A 23,148-nucleotide genomic window follows, 5' to 3' on the forward strand; every position below is an offset into this window, starting at 1 on the left:
TCCATCCCAACAGACTGCCAAGAGATCTCTGGGTCTCAGGCCCACCCCCGCCTCGAGGCCGATTTGTCTCAGTTCCAGAGTCTTTCTGGTTTTATGGATGAGAGGTGTGGATGGAGGAAGGAAAAGACTAAAACCAGGTGAATCTGCTTCAGAAATTACCTGCACCTCTTTTTCATTTACATAATTACTATATATACACATAGGAGTCCTCAGACCTTTTTCTAGAATTTGAGCCCCAACCTACACAGATAGGAGACTCCAGTCCAGAGAGACAGAATGAAAATGAGCTAAGATTGGATCTAGTTCAAAGTTCCAAAGTTCTGCTGATTCCAAGTCTTACTCCCATACCATTTTGGCTTCTGGAGGAAGTGGGTGGTATTTGGAGTAAAGGCAGGGAGATAAAGAGCTTTGGTATAAGAAAAGGAAGTAGGATTCAGATGCATGAGTGGGTTGATTCAAAGACTTTCAACAGCAGCTCTTTCAGAAGCAAAATGGATTCATATGTTGCTTACACAAATAGAGTTATTGTTTAACTCAATTCAGGCAGTGGGAGGAAAAGCTGTGTATTTCCATCCTAAGTGGGATCTCTTGGTTTCATCTGCAGAGGGATTCATTCTTTCAACAGGTATTTAATGAGCATCTGGTCTATGTGGGGCCTTTTGGACACTGACAGAGATGCAAAGATAAGTTCTATTTTCTCTGATGCCTCGAGAGATGTTATACAGACAACAGGCCAATACTGATCAATCTACCTCCTTCTTTAAGTAAGAGGAGGAGGGATAGATAGATCGCTAGATAGATAGAGCTTGTATTAAATGCTTCTATGTGCTGGGTACTGTGCCAAGCACTGAGAATACAAATACAAGCAAAAAAGAAAGACTCTCCCTGCCTTCAAGGAGCTTATATTCTAATGGAGAAGACAACATATAAAAGGGGGCTAAAAGAGGGGAGAGGTACCCGTGGGGGGAAAGGTGAGTCAGTCTGGAGAGTCAGGATTGGAGGCAAGAGAGGAGTGAGTATGACTGGCTTGGTCACTCCCTCAAATGAAGGTTCCAAGAAGTAACTCACCAATTGGAGGTGGGCGGGGCGCGGGGAGGAGAAGTGGTGTAGGCATCTACAAAGGCAAGAAGGTTTCTTGGGTAGAGGTGAAGAAGTCTGGAGAGTCAGCAGTAAAGTCAGAAGGGGAATGAGACAGGTAGATAGAAACAGCTAGGTGACACAATGGATAGAGTGTTGGGCCTGGAGTCTTCCTGAGTTCAAATCTGGCCCCGACACTTCCTAGCTATGTGACCCTGGGCAAGTCACTTAATCCCTGTTTACCTCAGTTTCCTCATCTGTCAAATGAGCTAGAGAAAGACATGGCAAGCCATTCCAGTATCTTTGCCAAGAAAACTCCAAATGGGTTCATGAAGAGTAGGACACAGCTGAACAGCAGAATCTATTGAGGGCAACTCCTAATGCCAGGGGAATTCTACCAACCTTTGTATGTCTCCTTATTCAACTTACATATAATTGGGATATTCAAGAAGTTCATGGACTATCTACTTTATCCAAGAATGGTACATTTAGAGAAGGTACTAGGCCCCTTTGCCCTCCTGAGTGCAAGGCAGTGCTACCCAGACACACACTGTAGTTTGGAACTGGGCTGGTTTTCCTAGAAGTATACACTAGAATGGATAATTGAGAAATTGGAATGGGAGGGGGAGGAAATTGGTGAAATCGATTTGTTTGTTTGGTATTTGTGTGTACTATGGGTATTTTGTCAGTACATATGTTGTTAGAGCTGAGTGTGGCCCCATATCTCTGTCTGTTGAGATCTATAAATGAAAAACTCAAGATGCTTAATAGAACTTTATTGAATTGAGTGGAAAACATGGTTTCTGCCCTGAAGGAGCTCATGAATACAAATAACTAAAGTGCAAGGTAGAATGTAATAAGGGCTGTAAGAGAGGTACAAGCGGAATATTATGGTAGTTCCTTGAGAGATAAGCGATCAAGCTATTCTCTGTAGAGGAATTACAAGACATGCTCTAAATTATCTATAGAGAAATGCAGATGAAACACAGTTCTGAGATTTACCATTATACCAGGCAAATTGGTGAAGAAAGATGGGGACACCCCCTGTCGGAGGGGTTGCGAAAGACAGGCATGCTGATGTACAATCGGTGGAGCTGTGAAAGTAGTATTTCAATGTGTAGTTATACAAGGAAGGCAACTAAACTGTCCATGTCCTTTGACCCAGTGATCCCACTACTGCATATATAACTTCAAGGAAATTAAAGACAGAAGCAAAGGGGTGTGTGTGTATGTATGTAAATACATGTACACACCTACATACAAAATATACATACACACATCACTCTGTAGTAACAGAAAACTGAAAACAAAGTGTGTTTCCATTGATTAGGGAATGACTAAAAAAAAAAACCTTTGGTATGGATTCATGGAGAAGGTTGCATTTGAGCTGGGTTCTGAAGAGTAGAGCAAAAGTGAAATGGTATATTGGGCAGAAGGAATGGCAGGAGGTAAGGTATGGAAATCTGAAAGAGGGATATATAGTAGAAAGGATGATGTATTTGGGCATCAGCAGTTCTGGGTTCAAATCCTAGCTTTGCTATTGACCAGCTATATGAATTTGGGCAAATCCTTTCTTCTGAGCCTCAGATTCCCCATACGTAAAAATGGAGGAGTTGGATGAGATGATTTTGAAGGTTCTTTTTATCTCTAGATTTACGATCCTGTTGTTTGTCATCCTTTGTTCTCAAAGAGGACCAAAATGACATCACTATGTTGGAGTCAAGTCACAGTGTGTCTGACTGTGGCTGATCAGACCAATATGAGCTTGGAATGTTCTACCACAGGTTGGGCACAAATAGTCCATGTAAACTTTTGGGGTGCATTCTTTAAATTTGCACATCCTGTAAGCATGAGATGTATCTAGGAAACATAGTCCTGTTTGAGAGGATGGTTGTGGAATAATAGTAGTTTGGGGCCTTACAAAGAGTCTTGAATGCCATCTTAAAGAGTCTGGACTTAACTAGGAGGTAGCTAGGACATAATGGAAACAGCTCTGGGTCTGGAATCAGAAGATATGGGTTCTAATCTGGCCCATTTGTCAGCTAGATGACCTTGGGGCAAGTCACTTGACTTCACTGTCTAATTTCCTCATCTCTAAAATGGGGATAATGGTCATTGTAAAGATCAAATGAGTTAATGTTGGTGAAGCACTTTGCAAACTTTAAATGTCACTTGTAATTACTGTCAATAATAGTAATGATGATAATTCAGGAGGCAATGGGTAGCCACAGAAGATTTCTGAGTAAGAAATGATCATGATTATTAATCAGAGATTAGTTTTTTTGGGGGGAAACAGGATGGATAGAGAATTGCAGCTGTGATTTCGTTGGTTTAGGGGACTCCTAGCGAGTAAGATCTCTCTATCAATGCACTCTGGCAGCTGCCCCACAACTCATATATAGACTTAGAGTTAGGTCTGGGGGCACTGGGAACTTGTGAGTTGCCCAAGGTCACACAGTTGAAATGTGTCAGAAGCTGGACTTGAACCCACATCCTCTTGACTGTGAAGCTACTTTTCTATCTATTACATGATGCTACGGGAGGCCAAAAGCAAGGCAGGGTGTTATAGAGGGTGGAGAGGCAGCCTCAGAGTTAAGAATCCCTGGAGTCATGTCTAGGCTCTGAAACATAGTAGTCAAGGGACTCTCTTAGTGCCCTAGATGGTTCTCTAAGCCTATATAAGTGGTAGAGTTGTTGCATCAGCATTGGTGGAGAGGGTTTCCTCATTGGGAGTTTCAACGAAATCATAGGTCCAATTAAAAAAAAAGATGTCTTATATATGCTGTCTCACTTCCAGACTATATATCTAAATAATATTAGAGGGAAGAGATATCTGTTAACTACTTTCTCATTCAGAGCAAGAGCTCCCTGTGGCCTAGAGCATCATTTAAAAACTCTTCCATAGACAATGTCCCTCAGAACTGGTTTGCACCATTTGCTACCTTTCCTAAGGCCTTGCCTGCTTTCTTTTGGTCTGGAGCTTATAGATGACTTGGCTTCCATCATTCCAAGAATAGAGCTGCTTCTCCTGGGGATTGTAGTGGATCATAGAGTGGACCCTCTGCCGCGTGGGGAAGACCAAGGTAGGGATGTCCTGCTTGTTGACGGTTCCCCGGATATCATAGACACAGTTGATGATGTGGAAGCTTTGGCGGCCTCTACTGTATACCACATAGAGAACTCCACACAGGAGAAAGGCTGCCTCAGCATCTCTGCTGCTGCAGAATGATGTCCAAGTGTGCTCCACGGCCATTGTTTCAGGATCTATTTTCGTGATGATCAGGTGGTCTAACTCCTTGTGAATGGCCCAGAGTCCATGCTCATCCACAGCGAGGTCGATGTGAGTCCAGGGGGTATGCTGATAGGTTGGTATGCCATGGCTCCCTGGGAGTAGCATCCGATCCTCCACACTTCTCTTCTGGAGGTTGTATTTGATGATCTCATTGGGGGTGCCATGGTTGTGGAAGAATAAGAAGCCCTGATAGATCACCTGCCCAGTCCCTTGCCAGGACAGTGTCAGGACAAACTTCCGGGGTGTGGGCTTGCCTTCCATAAATGCCTTCATATTGGCAAATTCCCATATGGTGTTGTTTCTGGAGCCACTTAAGAAATAAATCTTGGTGGAATTATTGTTTATATCTTTCATCCAACAGCCATGTGTATCCTTGGTCGTCTTCACAATCTTCATTGACTTTATGCCTGTCAACAGGTTGTCACAGCCTGTACGTAGAGATAAAATCATGGAAAGGGTTATTTTGTACATCTTTGGTACTTGCATTCTCAGAAAACTCAAAGGCTTATTCTTGTTCCTTCTAGGTCCAATGCCAGGTTACAAAATATCCCAATAAATATTTAGCATAAGAGATTGGAAGACCAATGTAGAATAGTAGATAGCTGTCCCAGAAGCCAAAAAGACCTGGATTCCAGACCTTCCTCTGAAACCTACTGGATGCGGTGAACCTGGGTGTTTTAGGCAACTTACTGAAAGTTTAGGATAATGTATCAACCTGCACTGGAAGAGGGAGTTTCCTCACCTGCAAGTCCTAGTCCTCATCTACTATAAAGGGTTCTCTCAGAAGGGAAATAATAAACACTATATTCATTTAATTTCCTTGAAGTGAATTCCCAAGATTCTTAATGTATGAAAGGATGATATTCATAGTGGCCGCTAGGTGGTGCAGTGGAGAGAGCACAGGTTCCTGGAGTTAGGAAAACCTGAGCTTAAATCCTGCCTTAGATACTTGCACCACTATGGTCAACTCACCCCATTACAGGTTGCCCATCTGTAAAGTGGGAATAATAGCACCAACCTCCCAGGGTTGTCGCGACGACCAGATGAGAAGCACTTTGTAAACCTTACAGGCTAGCTATTATTGTCAGCTGATTTAAGTGTCTACTTGTGCTTATAATTCTTTGTTTTTTTTTTTTTTTTTTTAAAGATGCTCAAACCAGTGCTGGGCCCATAGTAGATGCTTAATTAATACAGAGTAGAAAGGGACCTTGAGATCACATAATCCAGCCTATATCTGAGCAGGATTACGGTCTACAACATTCCTAACAAGAAGGCACTAGTACTCAAAACCCACCTCAATCTCCCTTGCTCAGCCTCCCCCTCTGGAAGATGCACTATCTCTTGAGTAAACTCAGCCCACTTCTGGGCAGTGCTAATTTTTAGGAAGCTTAAATGGACCTTTCTCCAACTTATACCCATTGCTCTAAATTTTGCCCTTTGGGGTCAAGCAGAGCTGGTCAGTCTGTCAGTGAACAAGTACTTATTAATGCTTAATGGGCAGCTAGAGGGCACAGTGGATAGAGTGCTAAGCCTGGAGTCAGGAGGACTTGAGTTCAAATCTAGCTTCAGATATTAGGTATGTGACCCTGGGCAAGTCACTTAACTTCTGTTTGCCTCAATTTCCTCAAATGTAAGATGGGGATTATAGCAGCATCTATTTCCCAGGATTTAGGTGAGGATTAAATGAAATAATAGTTGTAAATTGTTTAGCACAGCATTTAGCCTGGCACATAGTAGGTACTATGTAAATGCTTCTCATTTAAGTACCTACTACGTGCCAGATATTATGCTAAGTACTGGGGATACAAAAGACAATCTCTGTGCTTGAGCTCACAATCTAACGGGAGAAACGGCAAACAAACAAGCCAAAGACAGGAAAAATAAGAAATAGTAAAGGGAGGGTGCTAGAATTAAGAGGGGGTGGGAAAGACCTCTCATAGAAGGCAGACTTTAGCTTGGAAGGACTTGAAGTCTAGCCCGTCTTTAACATGAAAGCTCATCAAATACTTGAAGAGGAACAATCATGTTGTTTCCAGATCTCTTCTTCTTTAGGATAAATACCCCTCTCCTCCCCCAGTTTGTTCAATGGACCCTCATATAGCAGCTTCTCTAGTCATTCTGTTTCTACTAATATGACCCAAAATCACGTTCGATTTTTTTTGATTATCACACAATTGACTAATGCTTTATCAGCACAGCATACTTGATAGAATGCTGGACTTGTCCAATATTTAGGAAAACTTGGACTTGAATCCCAGTGAAGACACTAACTAGCTGTGTGGCACACAACAAATCGCAAACTCTCTGGGCCTCAGTTTCCTCATACCAAAAATGGGCATAATAATAGCATCTTTCACAAATGATTATTGTGATTATTAAATTATATATGTACCTACATCTATTTATGTATATACATATAAATACACCTATATTTATGTACATAGATATATATATTGTGTTTTGTAAGCATCAAACTACTGTGTAAGTAGTAATAATATAATAATGGTAATTTTAGCAATAATAACCATATTTCTGTCATGACCTCAATCCCATCAACTCTTGGTCATATCCATGAAATCTAATGTATCTCCATTTATTGAGATCTCTAGGTCAATATTGAATACTTTGTGCATTTATGTATAGACATCTGAGGTCATGAGGCTTTTATTATGATGCTTTTCTTGGATGTTGTCTTCTGTGAATTACTCATCTTCTCTAATAATTGTTTTCTTCTGATGTTATACCTACTGCATTCTGCCTCAGAAGATCTATGAGGGCAATTTTCTCCCTCTCTATCCACTTTTAGTTTAAACACCTCTCCAGGCAAACATATTTTTTAATGACCCTTTATAGGTGCACTCCATCCTGGGCCAAGAGCCAAACAATTCCTATATCTCATATTATATTCTGTTCCCCCATGCCTGTAATGCTTTCCCTTCTCATCTCCATTCCATAGCTTCATTCAAGGCTCAGCTAATAGCTTCTATTCTGCAAGAAGCCTTTTCTCAATGCTAGTATCTTCCCTTTGAGGTTACTTCCGTTTTATCACATATTTATGTATATGTCTTCTGTGTACCTAGTTGTTTGTATATTGTCTCCCCCATTAGAATATGAGCTCCAGGAGGGCAGGAACAATATCTTTCTTTGTATCCCCGGTGCTTAGCATAATGCCTGACACGTAGTTAATGCTTAATAAATGACTTATAGTCCAGACATTGAAATTTTATTCCCGGATGCTGTGTTTTAAACAGCTGTTTACTGTCCAAATCTGCCTTTCTCTTCTATATCCCCCATCTTCAATAGATAGCAGTAATGAAAACATCTCCTGTTTCTATGAACAAATTTGGTTTTTTGCTTAGGACTTGCTAATCTTTATTAATTTTAGGTCCCTTCTGTCATTATCCTTTATCCTCACATGCATTAGTAGAAGCGAATAGAGGTTATCAGCCTTGACGAATCTCACGAGGGTTTCTAACATGCTCCCGATAATTGCTCTGGGATACGACATACAGCCCTGTTGTCCCTGTCAATCAACCACCCCCTTCCTAGGGAGTCCCAGACCAGCATGATTTTTCTCTGTTGTCTTTGTTCAGCAGTAGGATCACCTTTTTCTTGGTGGTACCTTTGAATCTATATCATTATTCCTTCATCCTCAGAGGGTCCAGTGTCCCATTCTGTAGGAAGAGCCTTAAACTTATGATTTCACTCTCCACTTCTGGCTCACCATCCAGCCAACTCCACCTCCACACTTCCAGGCACTCTCCTTCCCACTCCTCCCTTTCCTGCTCACCTTTATGCTTTGTCTTTCCATATTAGAATGGAGGTTCCTCATTAGTAGGAACCATCTCGTTTTCTTATTTTTGTGTCCCCACTGCCTAGCACAGTACCTGGCATACAGTAAACAATAAATGCTCACTCACACACTCTAATCTATCACCTATCAATTATCCATCTAATCTATCACTTATCTTTCTAATCTATCACCTGTCTAATCTTTCATCATCTATCTTCCTAACATATCTTCCATACAGACTCCTGACATAGGTTTGAATTTCCTCACTGCCTCTTCAGATGATTTTTTCCCTTTGTTTTCTCTTTGAAGCACTTCCATTCTTCAGTGAACTAAAGATTTTCTTAACTTGTAGAGAAGAAAGCCTTCCCTCCAGCCCATTCATACATGGAACTGTCACTTGGCACTGATCTATTGTACAGATCTACTGTACTTTGCGCAGGACTGTGTACTCCCCCTCCCGGGAAAGAGTCATAGGGTGTGTTTGGGCATCAGAGGATCTGGGTACAAATGACAGGTTTGCCATTGATTGGCTGGGTGACTCCCCTTTCCCTTGCCCTGCTACTGAAATTTAGAGCCTCACTCCTCTGTTGCTTTTATTACTATCTCTTTTGACTTGCTATGCTGGCATTTGTTGATCTAAATTGTGTTTGCCATACTTCTCTTCTGCCCTAGGGGCTCTTGAGTGAGGAATTATTTAAAGCTGGCTTTCAAACCTTTTCTTTCTTCCCTTTCTTTAAAAAATTAAATTTTATTTTTTAAAATTAATAAGGATTTATTTTTTTCTTTCTTCCATTGATCCTCCTCACCCACACTGGAATAGAAGAAAAGAAAAATTCTTGAAACAAATCTACATAGTCAAGCAAAACAGATTCTCATATTGACCATGCCCCAAAATGTGTCTTATTCTCCTTACTGATTCCATCACTTCTCTGTCAGGAGATGAATTACATTCGTCTTTGTTCATTGTTTGTCATTTGTTCTCAAAGAGGACCATAACATAAGAAAGGTGATGTTATGACTTGCAAGTGAATTGGATTTAAGTGAAGGAGGGCTGTGCAAAGTCACCAGCCTCGTTTTCTCCTCCAGAGCCATCTGGGTCCAGTGGCAAGATCAGGATGACTGGAGATGCCCCTGGATGCAATGAGAGACCTTGGCCTTTTTAAGCTAAGGTCTTTTCCAAGTCTCAGTTTGACTGGGGCAATGGACCACTAAGTGATCATGATGAGGTAAGAAATGAGGCAAAGAATGGCCCCTTTTACCTGTTCAAACAATAAAAGACAAAATCAATCTGAGAGGGGAAGACCCTCAGGGATCATGGTTAGCCATTGTACTGATGAAAGTTCTTAGGTCTTTTGAATTATTTAATTTTATAATGTTATCACAGTAGAAATTATTCTCTTGGTTCTGCTCACTTCACTTGGCATCAATTCATTCAAGTCTTCTCAGGTTTCTCTAAAACATTCATTTCATCCTTTCATACAGCATCATAGTATTCCATCACTTTCATATACCATGCTTTGTTCAGTCATTCCGCAATGGATGGGCACCTCCTTAGTTTCCAGTGCTTTACAATAAAAAAAGAACTGCTGTAAGTATTTTTGTACATATGAGTCCTTTTCTTCTTTCTTTGATCTCTTTGGGATAGATGCTTACTAGTGGTATTTTAAAAAAAGTCATACTTGTGATTTCGTTGGTATAAGGAGCTCCCAGGTGAAGAAACTCCCTCTCTCAGTGCAGATTGGCACCTTCTGTGAAACCTCTAGTCTTGGAGAGTTGTTTGGGGGCACTGGAAAGTTGAATGATTTGCCCAGGATCACATAGCCAGTATGTGTCTGAAGTGGGACTTTATGCAGAAGCTGGACATCTGTTACAGTGGGGGTACCTTTCATATATGATTAAACTAAATGGCCACTGAAATACCTTCCAACTCCCATATTCTGTGATTCTATGGCTTGAGCACAAATCTTTCTAAACTAAGACCAGATTTCTACCAATTATGGAACACTATCTCTCCTGGCCTTTTACTTATATCGATATATTGATATTGCTATCAATCTGCTTAAGTGTTCTATTTCCTCCTGCCCTCTGCTCCAATAGAATGTAAGTCCTTTAAGGGCTGAGGCTATTTTTTGATTTTTTTTTTGCATACCCAGCACCTTCTCACAGTGTCTTACACATAACAGTTGCTTAAAAAAATGCTTGTTGAATGAATGTTACTTGCTCAGCTGAAATTTGAGCTATAATTGGTTCCTTCCAAAATTGTAATATAAACAGAAACACCCTCAGCTGTTGCTTAGGAGAAGGTTTTTGTGTCAAACTAAATCCCACTTCTAGCTTTTCTTCATGACATTCTTGTCTATGTACTGATCAGACTTCAGGTACCTTATATTTTCCTACTGCCTCAGGAGGTCTTCAGTCTCTACTGGCTTCAGAAAGAAGTTTTATCTCTGGAAATATACATTTATGGAGGTGATATGTGTGTGTGTGTGTGTATGTATGTGTATATCTGTCTCCCTTCTCCCTCCCTCTTCCTCCTTCTCTCTCTCTCTCTCTCTCTCTCTCTCTCTCGGTTCACAGAATTTCAGAGTTGGAAGGCATCTTATAGTTTAACTTCTACCTGAACCAGGTAGGGATAAGACCAGTGACTTAGCAGGTATAGGGAGCTCCCTGGTGAGCACTGTCCCTCTACTGAAGCAGATTACGGCTCTTCAAGGTTTATGAAGTGTCTTACAAGTATTACCTAGCTAACTTTTATATAGAGCTCACTATGTACCAGGTACTGTGCTCAGCATTTTACAATTATTATCTTGTTTGATCTTCACAATAACCCTGGGAGGTAGGTGTCATTATTAACCCCATTTTACAGAAGAAGAACCTGAGGCAGACAGGAGTTAAGGAATTTACCCAGGGTCGTGTAACTAGTTAAATGTCTGACACTGGATTTGAACTCGAGTCTTTCTGACCCAGGCCCAGTGTTTTGTCCACTGCTTAGGATGGTGAGAGATAAAGGGATGTGTCCAGGGTCATACAACCAGTATGTGACTTGAACCCAGGCTATCCTGTTTCTGAAGCAGACTCTCTATGATATACAGCACTCGACCTCTCAACTCAAGTAGGAGCTCCTAGAACATGTCTGACAAAGCCATCCAGTCCTGGTTTGAAGATGTCCTTCAAGGCCAAGCTCATATGCTGCCTTCTCAATTCCATTAACTTTTATTAAGGACCGACTCTGTTTAAATCTTTGGGCTTAGTACTGGAGAAATGAAGAGAAAAAGAAAACAATGCCTCCCTGCTTTTTTTTTTTTCTGGAACAGTCCTCTCTTTTTCTCATAATAAGATGTAACTTGATGGCTTGCTCATCTGTGAAAGATATATAATTAGTAGATTCCTGCTAAAGCCCAAGGCCAACAGATGCTGGCCTCAGCTATCATCTGTGAGAAGATTTTACGTTGAAATCTAACATCTAGACTATTTCCATTTCCTCCACCTCTTTCTTCTCACCTTTCCTGCATGATCAGGCTGCAGAAAACTTCTATTATTGCTTTTCCTCTTTACTGTTTCAGCATCTTTTCTCCCCACTCTCTTGAGTGGGCTTTATCTGTATTGGAGTTTTCCATCTTTTTTTTTGGCAGAGGTGGGAAATATATGGGGGGAGGGACTTTTTTTGCCTTTCCCCCCTCACTATATAATATTATTTGCTTTTTTGGTACCCGGAGTATTCTGTAGATATGAACCCCATTCTGCTCCAGGTTTGAGGCTTGTTGTGGGTATGGAGCAGCATTCGCTCAGAGACGTAGCTCATATGATTCTTCTGATGTATTTCTTTTATTAGCCAACCACAGCCAATTAATTTAAAGCAAGAGATACTTAATAAAGCAATGTAGCACGTAGGAAGAAAGATTTTCACCATGCAGGTTCCCCACCCCTGGCCTGGATAGATTCTTCCACTGGTTACCCTTCCAGTGGTGGGAGAAGGAACTCTGGTGGGGAATATGTGTGATTGGGGGACACGTATAGTGGGGTACATGAGTAGGCAACATGTGTGCCAAGGAACACATATCTAAGGTAACTAAGATCTCTGACGCTATAGAACCATCAATATTTTTTGGTGATGTCACTTCCTCCTCTGAACTGGAGTTTTCTGCTAGTCTGTTATCTCTGTCCTTCCTTATGGATGTTTCCAGGGCTAGTTCTGCCCTCTGTTAGTATCTCCGCTGCTGCTGCTGCCGCCACTTTACTCTGCAATTAACTGCTGCTCTTGGGCAGCTACTATCTAGCTTGGGGTGAGGAGGAGGAAGAGGCTGCCTGTCTTTAGCTTGGTAGCCACAGGAGCTATTTTCAGTTCTTTTAAATCCCTAGCCTACTGCAACCAGTCAACTAACTAGAAAAGTCTTTAGGCAATTTAAATCTGTCTCTTGAATTGAACTCTTCTCAGGCTCCCAATCTCAGTCTTCTATCTGATTTGGGGTTAGAGCATTCCTTTTAACACCTGTCATGTGCAGTTGTATGTCCTTTCATAGCACTCTAAGGTTTTTTTTTAGAAAAACCACAAAGGTTCTGTGTGAAGCTAAGGTAACTAGGTACTTTTCATTTTCTATAATATCCTTTGTTTCTGTGAAAATCAACTTGAAGCAAAACCGAAAGGTGCAGTTGGAGCTGGCAACTTTCCTCCTAATCCCTTTGCTCAACATTAATGCCTTTATTATGCATTTCTGCCAGCAACAAATTCACTGTTTTTCCTAAGCTCAACTGTATGTGATTAAAAATTAGAGGATAACTGCCAAAGGCCTCACGCAAACTAAAGTTGTTTCTAGCTGTTGTCTATGACAATCAGAAATATGTTTTCCCAATCCTAGTTTTATTCTTTCTAACAAGTATCTGAGGCCAGATTTGAACTCAGGAAGATGAATCTTCCTGATTTCAGGCCTGACACTCTATCCACCGTGTCACCTAGCTGCCCAGAGTCAGGAAGACCCGCTTTCAAATCCAGCTTCAGACACTTACTAGCTATGTAACTCTGGGCAAGTCACTTAACTCTGTTTGCCTCAGTTCCCCCATCTGTAAAAATGAGCTGGAGAAGGAAATGGCGAACTACTCCAGTATCTCTGCCAAGAAAACCCCAAATGTGCTCAGGAAGAATTGGATATGATTGAAACAACTGAACAACAAAAACTTTTCACCTACCTGACTGTATTCTCCAGAAGGGAAGGGACCACCTAATCCCTGTATCTTCCCCAGTGTCTAGCACAATGCTCTGCTCACAGACCCAAGAGGGTTTTGGGTAGGGGGTTCACAGGAACAGACTCCTCCCGAAATGGATTTGCTTTGCCATGGTGCCGTGGACTGGAACACATACACAAAAGAAAGGCTTCTGGAGAAGAGTAGAGGTTCCTGGGAGAAGAACCAGAAGGAGGAAGAAACATCCTAGAGATGGAAGTAATGAAAGAAAAAGCTGAAGGACAGCGTCAGAAGTGCTTGAGGCAAGCAGAGAGGAACTACAGAGTAAGAACTCAAATTCTCAAGAGACTGGACAAAGCTGTTATAAGAGCTGTAGGAAAGACGGTAGCAAAGGCCTTGGTGCTGAGATAAAGGACATCTGTCTACACTGGCCTTGAGACCCACAACAGGACTGTGCATCCAGGACTTGATCTTTTTGTCGTGTGAGGTTTTTTTCCCCAGAACTGTATTATGTGCTATTAGGGAAGGAGCTAGGGCAGGGGTGGGGAACCTGTGGCCTTGAGGCCACATGTGGCTCTCCAGGTCTTCAAGTGTGGCCCTTTGACTGGACAAATGTATACTATGAAGTTTGCATTCAGTCAAAGGGCTGCACCTGAGGACCTGGAAGGCCACATGTGGCTTTGGGGCAGCAGGTTCCCTACCCATGCCCAGCAAATCTAGCTGACTTGTTCTGTCAATGATTATCTCCCACTTTCATGTCTTTGTACAGACTACCACTTTTGAAATGCCCTCCCTTTTTACCTCTACATCTTTGAATGGTTAGCTCTCTTCTAGGTTCAGCTCAGATGTCACTCCCTTAGAGACTTCTCCTGATTTTTCCCAGTCCTTTTTAATTACTGTCCATTTTGGAGGCATATACCCTGCATTTACCAACCTGTGAATGTGTTGTCTTCCCCATGAGAATGTAAGATCTTTGAGGACAGGGACTGTTTTTCATTTTTCTTTGTATTCCCGGCACCTAATCAATGCCTGGCACAAAGTAGGTGCTTAATAAATGCTTGTCTATTGATTGAAATCCTTGACTGCCCCAGACACAGGCATCAGTCACTTCTCTATTTGAAGTGGGAAGGATATGAACCAGAGTACAGGACTTGGGAGCCAAGTCATCACCTTCATGTCCCAGAATTAGCTTAAGCCTTCAAGCCTGGTACCTGGTGGTCCAGGGAGACTTCTTAGGGGAAAGAAAGATGCTTCCTGTCCTGTACATTTCCTGGAAATGAATAAATGTAGGGTATATCAGATGACAGGGATTTTGGTGAGGGACAAGAAAGGAGCTGGCCAGATCAAGCCTGGAGGTAAAACCTTCATGTGTCTACAGCATATGAGCTTATGATGTGACAAATTATACCTGCACTCTTTGTCTAGCTCGTTGGATAATCTGTCCTCTGACTCAGGTGTGTTGAAACCTGGACATTACTTCTGATGAGCCACCCTCTCAGACTTTGCTTTAAATTTCTGGTCTTGATTGTACTTGTATCTGATACCACCTCCTCTCTCAGGTTTTTTCTCATTCTTAGATCTGGCCATTCAGTTGTTTGGCTCTTCTCTATTCCTGATCTCCATCTATGTGGGAACTCCCCTGCTGACCTTGTTTCTCTGTTCTCCAAGAAGGAGAGGGTTTAGCTAATATCATGTCCTCTGAGAGCTGGGTCCTATGGATTAGTGCAGAGAAGGAACTCATAGTCAAGGAAGTCCCGGACCCCTGGCATTGTCAGGGAAAGCTTCAAAGTCTCGTGGCCTGGCAAGGCTATGGATCAGAGAAGTACAAAAGGGACACCCTGACTTGGCACTGCACTTTTCCTCTGGATGAAACTCTGGTTAAAATGTGGCTTCCATAAAGATACTTCTCTTGCTGTGTCTGCTGAATCTTTCCAAACTCCCCAGAAGATATTAAAAAAACAAACAAAAACCATATAATCTGACTTATTTGCATTATTAAAATGTGAATGTTAACGAAACAATAGCAAATTCTTATTTATGCTTAATTTCTACTAGTTCATGTTTCAGACTATATTCTCTTAAATACATTGGATGTAGGCAGCCTTCCATGTGCTGGTATAATTTCCAGGTAAATGGCCATACCTGTTCCCTTCCTGTCTCTGGTTTAGTTGCACTGTCTTTCCTGTTGTGCTAACACAGAACTTCAGAATAGTGTTATATTTCTGATCTTGAACAAAGGTGAAATTAGTAAATTTTTAATTTGTGTAAAGGGAAAAAATTCTGCTTTTTAGAACTTTTAGGAAACTTTTTTTTCCCCACTTTTGACCAGTTTATTGTTCTTATCCATACTTTGCAGCTTGCATTTATTAAGCACTTGCTACATGCTGGGCATTGTGCTAAGCACCAAGGATACAAAGACAACAATAGAACTTTCCCTGCCCTCAAGGAGTTTCCTGTCTAAAGAGAGAGACACTACATGCACAACATACATAATATTCACAGCTTCTATACATGTCCAACTCTGATACATGGGAGTTTTCCCTCAAACTAGAATCGCTCATCAATGAAGAGTAGAACACAGATGGTGGGATGAACTGTAATTTCTGAGACATAAAAGCTTTCCATTGGTGATCAGACATGTGGTCCCTCACAGTAACACTGCAGGACTTGGAACGGGCCATGGTTGCTGTCTTTGTTATCAACCTCAGCAATTAGCAATGGGCCTAAAGTAGTTTCATTTAAAATTTTTTTTAGATTTTTTTTATTTTTAGTTTACAACACTCAGTTCCACAAGTTTTTGAGTTCAGGAAATTTTCAATAAATTTTTTTAAAAAATTGGTATTATTATTATTATTATTATTTGCTTCTCAATAGGTGGGGGAAGGGAGGGAGGGAGAGAATTTGGAACTCAGTTTTTTAAAAGAATGTAAAAAAATAAATAATACAGTTAAAATAAAATTTTAAAAATGGGTGTTAGCTACTTTTGTGGTTATTGTTCGGTCATGTCCAACTCTTCATGATTCCAATGGACCATACTGTACATAGGGTTTTCTTGGCAAAGGTACTGGAGTGACTTGCCATTTCTTTCTTTCGTATATTAAAGTTAACAGAGGTGACTTGCCTAGGGTCTCACAGCTAGTGTCTGAGGGCAAATGTGAACTCAGGTCTTCCCGGCTCCAGGTCCAGCACTCAATCCAATGAACCATCTAGCTGCTTGTTAGCTACTTTGAGCAGGACCAATTCAGCCCTTGCTTATTAGTAATTTGATGCACTGATGTGCAAATAATCCTAGTTCCATGAATGGGGTTCTAACATATGTATTGCATTCTCTCATGTCGCAATGGGAGGCTAACATAAACATGTGAGGTTATTTAACTTTAGTCTCATGGGATCATTGATTTAGACATGGGAGGGGCCTTAGATGTCACCCAATTCCATCCTCTCATTTCACACAGAAATAAGGCTTATTTTTATTGTGTAAGTTTCTAAATATTATTAATCACATAGCCTTGAGTGTGAAATTGGGTTACAGAATTCAAGTGCCTGACCTAGTTTATAATCTTAGTCCTTTCTGGTTGGTTTAGCCACGCTCAAAAGCGGCATAAATAGGCTAAATAAAATACAAACTGAGTTCTTGTTAGAAGCCACGAAATGTTTATTGCTGTTCTCCTGAGTACCTTGTTTTCTGACTTTTCCATTGAAGGCTGCCTTTGCCTTGCTGCTAAGACAGTTTCTTGTCTTCCCTGTTCTGGGAGATTAAATCATTCCCTCCATCCTTTCTGAAAGTTGTAACCAGGCGGAAGGTGTGACCCACTTTCCTGGAGCTCAGTCAGCCTAGGGAACATCTGCTGCTGCGTGGCTGGCCTGGGATCTTTTGATAATTACATTTCTGTGGAAATGCTACTTTCTTAGAGGTGACCAATGTATGCACACGTGGGAATGACCCATTTTATGTTCCTCTGTATATGCATGTGTGTTCCTTTGCCTGTATGTTTTTACCCAATTAAAGACCAGAGTTATTCTGCCATTGAGTACTTGAGGTAGAACTGTAATTAAAAATGTTTATGCCTGGGGGAAGTAGCATAAAAGGCAAGTTCAGTTGAGGAATGGGTTGGCCAGGCAGTGACTTGTGGTGGGAACATGGAGATCCTAGCACACTGGTATTGGGGGTAAGGGGAACATAGTCACGGGAGGGAGGAGTTCACCTTAGCACACCAAAGGATTGCACATGCTGTTAGCACCCTTTAAACTAGGTGTCCTGGGGGGCAAAGGTCGGGTTGCCCCATCTTAGTTATCACTCTTACTCAGTTCTTAATCTATAGTCCACAAACTGATTTTTAAAAAATTAATAACTATTTCAATATAAGTGGTTTCACTTGTATTCTTATGCATCTTATTTTATGTATTTTAAAAGATTATTCTGAGGAATCCATGGGCATCACCAGATCGACAAAAGGTCCATGACACAAAAAAGATTAACAAGCCCTCTTTTAAATTTATGTGTGGAGAGCCCTTCCCCCCACCCCAGAGTGGGAACCTGGGAAAGAAGGTTTAGAAAAGGTAAATCTTTCTTACTTGTGTTAAGGAGAGTCCTGACCTTTTGCTCTTCTTCAGAGTCTTTAATCTGCTTCTCCATCACCATCTTATCCTCTTCTATACATGTCTCAGATGTCCTAATGTATTCTAGGTAGTCAATCTCACGTTGGGCTCTTTCCACTCTTCCCCCCAAGTGATCCACTTGACTCTTATATTCAGTCTTATAAAGATGGCATCTCTCCAGGTCCGCAGAGACCTTCTTAGAGAATTCCTGGAATTCTTGAATGTATGCCCTGGTATCTTGGCGACATTTTTCCAGCCCTTGCTTAAGTCAGAAAACAAATACTGATTTCAGACTTTATTTCCTAATGTATAGTTACTAGCAAATGGAAAAAAGCAAAATGGAATTATTTTATGTATTTTTTTTCTCTTTTCTTCTCTCTTTCTTATTTAATTGCTCACTTAAGAGATCTCTGTCTCCTTCCTGTCTCTGTCTCCTCCCTGTCTCCTCTCTCTCTCTCTCCTCTCTGTCTCTCTCCTCTCTCTCTGTCTCTCTCCTCTCTCTCTGTTTCTCTCTCTCTCTCTCTCTCTCTCTCTGTCTCTGTCTCTGTCTCTCTCTCTCTCCCTCTCTCTCTCCTCTCGCTCTCCGCTCTCCTCTCTCCTTTCTCTTCTGTCTCCTCTCTGTCTCCCTCTCTCTTTCCTTTCTCCTTTCCTTTCTTTTCTTTCCCTTTCCTTTCTTTCCCTTTCCTTTCTTTCCCTTTCCTTTCTTTCCCTTTCCTTTCTTTCCCTTTCCTTTCTTTCCCTTTCCTTTCTTTCCCTTTCCTTTCTTTCCCTTTCCTTTCTTTCCCTTTCCTTTCTTTCCCTTTCCTTTCTTTCCCTTTCCTTTCTTTCCCTTTCCTTTCTTTCCCTTTCCTTTCTTTCCCTTTCCTTTCCCAGTAGAGCAAAAACATGTAGAATGAAATGTTTTTGTTTGCTGAATGACTTTGACCTTCCCTTCCACATAGTGGTTCCAGGTTATGGGGAAATGGCCAGAGTGACTTTTTTGGTGTATTCTTCCATATTTTATGCTTATCTTTCTGAAATAATTTTGTAGCCCATAGAATACCAAACTACTGACATATATGTAGGTAGTTGAGCAATTTTATTTTGAGGAGAACTTGGAGAGATTTAGGTGCCTGTAAGCAAGGTGGGATTACTTGAGGGGCAGTTGTGACATTGCCAAGTGTCAAGACTACAATGTATGTGTTTAAGGAGGTAGGATGGACCGGAGGGGCTCTGGCAACAGAAGCAGCAGCAATGATCTCTTGCCTCCAACAAATTGAGTTTTGTGGCTTTGGAATCACGGTAATTTGGCTACCCTGTTTAAGGGTAGTATTTTGACCAGGACTGTAAACAAAAAATGTGATATTACTTTGGAATCTATAATTTCTCCAAAAATAATAGCAAATAACCATTAGGTGTAGGATAGGCTTTGACAGAAAAAAACAAAAATCGATCAGAACTTAGTGTACTAAAAACAGGGTCACATTCTTTCTTTTATTCTTACTTAACTGCTTTTGATATAAACTATGGACTACTTGATTTTAATAACTGGGTTCAGCTTGAAAGCAAAAAAAAAAAAACAACAACCCAGAAATAAGTTTCTAACTTATTTTTCTTCATTAATTTTGGTGCCGATCTAACAAATTACCAGAAGAAACTGTCAGTTTAAGAGTGTTGCACGATTAAAAATGATATTAACTTTCTAGCTACACATTATTTTAGGCAAAATAATATAGTTGAGAGTGAGCTGGGTTTGAAATCAGGAAGATAGGAGTTCAAGCTTGTCTTTGACATTTTACTAGCAGGGTGAGCCCATGTAAGTCACGGTGCCCCAGGAGATTCTCTGAGATTGTAAATTGCACATCATTTAACTCTTAGAAGGGGTTTCTGACTGGAATTCCCTGTGCCAATGAAACCAAAGATCTAGATAAAAAAATGAATACAATAAATAAATACATACAGAGAGACTGAAACTCCCTATACCAGGCGGGCCAGAAACTCATTTTTAACATACACTCTTGGAAAGTTACTGGGATACTGAGAATTTAAATGATTTGCCCAGTATGTGTTTAGGAGGACCTGAATCCATGTCCTCCAGAGTTCAAGGCTATGTCTCTTCATTGCTCCACATAGCTTTTATCTCTCTTTCCTCCTCTCTCGCTCTCTCCCTCCACACATACTCACAAATATATATTCTCTTAAACATTAGCACCTAGTTTTTCAGAAATACACTTCATCGTCAAGATAGTCACAGTAAGAACAGGAGAAAAGTAAGGGATGTTTTTTTTTAAAATACAAGTGAAAATGCAGAAGTTTGCAAAGGAAGAACACATTTCTATGGCCATTCCGATATACCTACCTCTAAGATCAGAAAACGTCGGAAGATGTATTGGACCATTTCTGGGTCTTGGGCATCTTGTGGTAGAAGAAGAAAATTCATAAGGCAGAGAATTAAGAAGGGTCTGGCTTGAGCTGTCATGATGCCACCAAATCACTGGGGGAAGGGGGTGGAGTGGGAAACAGAGGAATCAAATGATCACCCAAGAAACCTTGGGGAAGCTGTGGTCGAATGACGCTGTGACTTGAAAGTACAGCATAAAGACTTGGAGTCTGTGGGGGGCACAACAATTGAAGTTGGTTACTGTGGCAGCAAGCCTTTGGAAAACAGAGCGAAGAACGCTTGTTTGCTCCAACCAGCGGGCCTTCTAGTGATCAAAACCAGCTGTTGATGCATGAACTGGTCATGTGAGAAGTTCCAGGCATCAGTGTTTTCACTGCCATAGGATGTTACACAATGCCTCCCTGGGGATGTTGGTGGGGGGGCAGGAGACTTGGGATTTACTATCATGAGCATTGAGTGGAGGGGTTGGGGGGCAGAGAATTGCCACCTGCCAATGCCTGGGGCCACTTAAAGCTCCGTTGTGGGGGGATTTCTTTCTTTCTTGAATTTCTCCTTCTAAGTTTATTTCTAATTCACTGAGAAACTTTCCTTTATGCTTTCTAAAGTTGAATGATTGGCCTGAAACGAACTTCTGTTTTCCCAGGCTCTGGGAAAGATAAAGCTCTTACAGAGCTTTACTGGGAGACCACACCCATTGTCCAGATGTCCAGATTCCCTCTGCAGTTTTAAAGGCACAGGAAGCAGTAATTGAAAATGCATGTCACCACAGACCTGTGCTGTACTAAGGGTTAGCACACTCCTATTAGTTCAAGATTCCACCCAGAAACTTGAGAAATTCTCTCTCAAAGGCAGCCCATGTCACTGGCACCACCTTCCCACTAAAAGCTCACTTGCTACAACCAATGTAGCAAAAGGAAACCTTAGTGGTTCAGTGGTCAGAGCACTGAATTTAGGACTAGGAAGACCTAGGTTTCAAGTCCTAGTTCTGTGACTTTATATAAGTCTCTCTCTCTTCCCCCTCTCTGTCCCCTCCTCCCTCCCACTCTCTCTCTTCCTCGCCCCTGTCCCCCCTCCCTCCCTCTTTCCCCCTCTCTCCCTCTCTCAGCCTGTGATTTCATTGGCAGAGGGAACTTCTGATTCTACAATTTAGAAGTCTTGAGAATTGCCTGGGGGCACTGAGGTGCTAAGGGCTTTGCCAAGGGTCATGTAGCCAGTATAGATTTATAAAAATAACAGCTAGCATTTATATAGTGCCTACTCTGTGCCAATCACTGTGCCAAGCACTTTATGAACAGCTCACTTGGTCCTTATAACAATCCTGGCCGTTAGGGGCTGTCATTATTATTTTACATTATTTTACAGATATTTAGGACGTGTTTACAAATACAAGTAATTAAGGCAGTCTCTGCCCTCAAGGAGCTTATCTTCTGGTGGGGGAAGCTAAAAGGGAGCTGGAAGAGGTGGGGTATGCATGAGACAGCATGGGGTGGGAGATGGCCACCAAGTGGCACGGAAGCCTGGGTCAAGGCGAAATCAGGCAAAAGCTCACCTATCTATCAGACCCTGACTTCCTAGGGATGAAGTCCAAGATTTTGGTGGGAGGGAGATAAGGATGATGGGCTGCTTTGGGGAAGAATGCAGTGATTCTTCTTCAGTGTTAGGTGGTAGCCAGATGTTCTGGTAGCCCATGGGGAAATCACAATGGGGAAAGGTCCACTAATGATGGCTGTTGAGGCAACTTTTATTGCTGCAACTAGGTAGCTAGGATGCCTGGGACAAAGTGCTCATCCTGCAGTCAGGAAGGTATGAGTGCAAATCTTCAGATACTTCTTAGACTGTGTGACTGTGGGCGTAGCCTCAGTTTCCTTAATCTGTAAAACAGGAGTAATGGTAGCATCTACTTCACGTTTGTTATGTTACCAATAATGGAATTAGAGTATGCTTTTTTTGGTGACTTTTATTTCATAGAGCTAGATTTTTGCTTTCTAAAAATATTTTATGAATTTGCAACTCTACCAGCAATGAATGTTTGTAGCTGTTCCTCCACAATCTGGACAATGAATTTAATTGTCTTTAAATTTTTTTTGGTTGCCATTTTGGTAAGTGTAGAAGGTGGCTCCCAAAAATTGTTTCTATTAGTGTCTCCGATTATTAAAGAGGTAGAGTAATTTTTTGAATATTATCTAATGAGTAAACATATCTGAAGTACTTCGTAAACCTTAAAGTGCTACATAAACACCACTATCATCATCATTTCCAATTTGTATTTCGTTGCTGTCCCTTAACTCTTTATCCCTCAGTAGGGGTGGGGAACCTGTGGCCCCAGGCCACATGATCCTCTAGGTCCTCAGGAACCCAAAGATTCAGTCAAAGAGCTGCACTTGACGACCTAGACATGTGGCCTTGAGGCCGCAGGTTCCCCACCCCTGCCTTAGGGACTGTAAGTTGATATTGTAAAATTTTAACAGTTCATTATATATGTTAGACATGAAATTTTTATCTAACATAATCTGATAACATTTTGCACCAATTTGTTCCTTTGTTTTTATTTCTATTTTTGATTGTACAGATTTTATTTTAATGTAATCAAGCATATCTATTTTATGCTTAGTGTTGCCTTCTGTTTAGTAGAAGCAGAATCATTGGCAACTCTGTAATTAAGAAAAGTGTTATTCTAGCTTCTTCCAATTTCGTAAATGCTCCCTCCCCCTTTTTGTTAATTCTTCAGTTTATTATCCATCTGGAATTCACTATGGTATCTGGTGAGTAACCAGCAAATATTTTCCCTCAATCTGTCATTTTTCTTTTCCTCTTAGTTAAAATGCATTC

General features: G+C 41.2%; 1 protein-coding gene across 1 annotated transcript; it reads right to left on the bottom strand.

The window, feature by feature from the left end:
* Positions 1-1,838: 1,838 nt before the first annotated feature.
* OLFML1 (olfactomedin like 1) lies at positions 1,839-20,628 on the bottom strand. Its single transcript, XM_036765486.1, has 3 exons — positions 20,278-20,628; positions 17,916-18,201; positions 1,839-4,797 (listed from the first exon to the last, which is right to left on the bottom strand). The coding sequence occupies exons 1-3, from the start codon at positions 20,395-20,397 to the stop codon at positions 4,025-4,027; spliced, it is 1,179 nt and encodes a 392-aa protein (XP_036621381.1). The 5' UTR covers positions 20,398-20,628; the 3' UTR covers positions 1,839-4,024.
* Between the last annotated feature and the right edge of the window lie 2,520 nt (positions 20,629-23,148).

Source organism: Trichosurus vulpecula, chromosome 6 (genome assembly GCF_011100635.1).
Source record: "Trichosurus vulpecula isolate mTriVul1 chromosome 6, mTriVul1.pri, whole genome shotgun sequence".
Lineage (NCBI taxonomy): Eukaryota > Metazoa > Chordata > Mammalia > Diprotodontia > Phalangeridae > Trichosurus > Trichosurus vulpecula.

Bases quoted from the DNA above. Each gene is read 5' to 3' on its own strand.
- OLFML1 (XM_036765486.1), bottom strand. From the start codon at position 20,397: ATGACAGCTCAAGCCAGACCCTTCTTAATTCTCTGCCTTATGAATTTT. The intron at 18,202-20,277 runs GTAGGTATATCG...TTCTGACTTAAG, and splicing joins GACGTTTTCTGATCTTAGAG to CAAGGGCTGGAAAAATGTCG. The intron at 4,798-17,915 runs GTAAGAAAGATT...CTCTACGTACAG, and splicing joins CAGGACTCTCCTTAACACAA to GCTGTGACAACCTGTTGACA.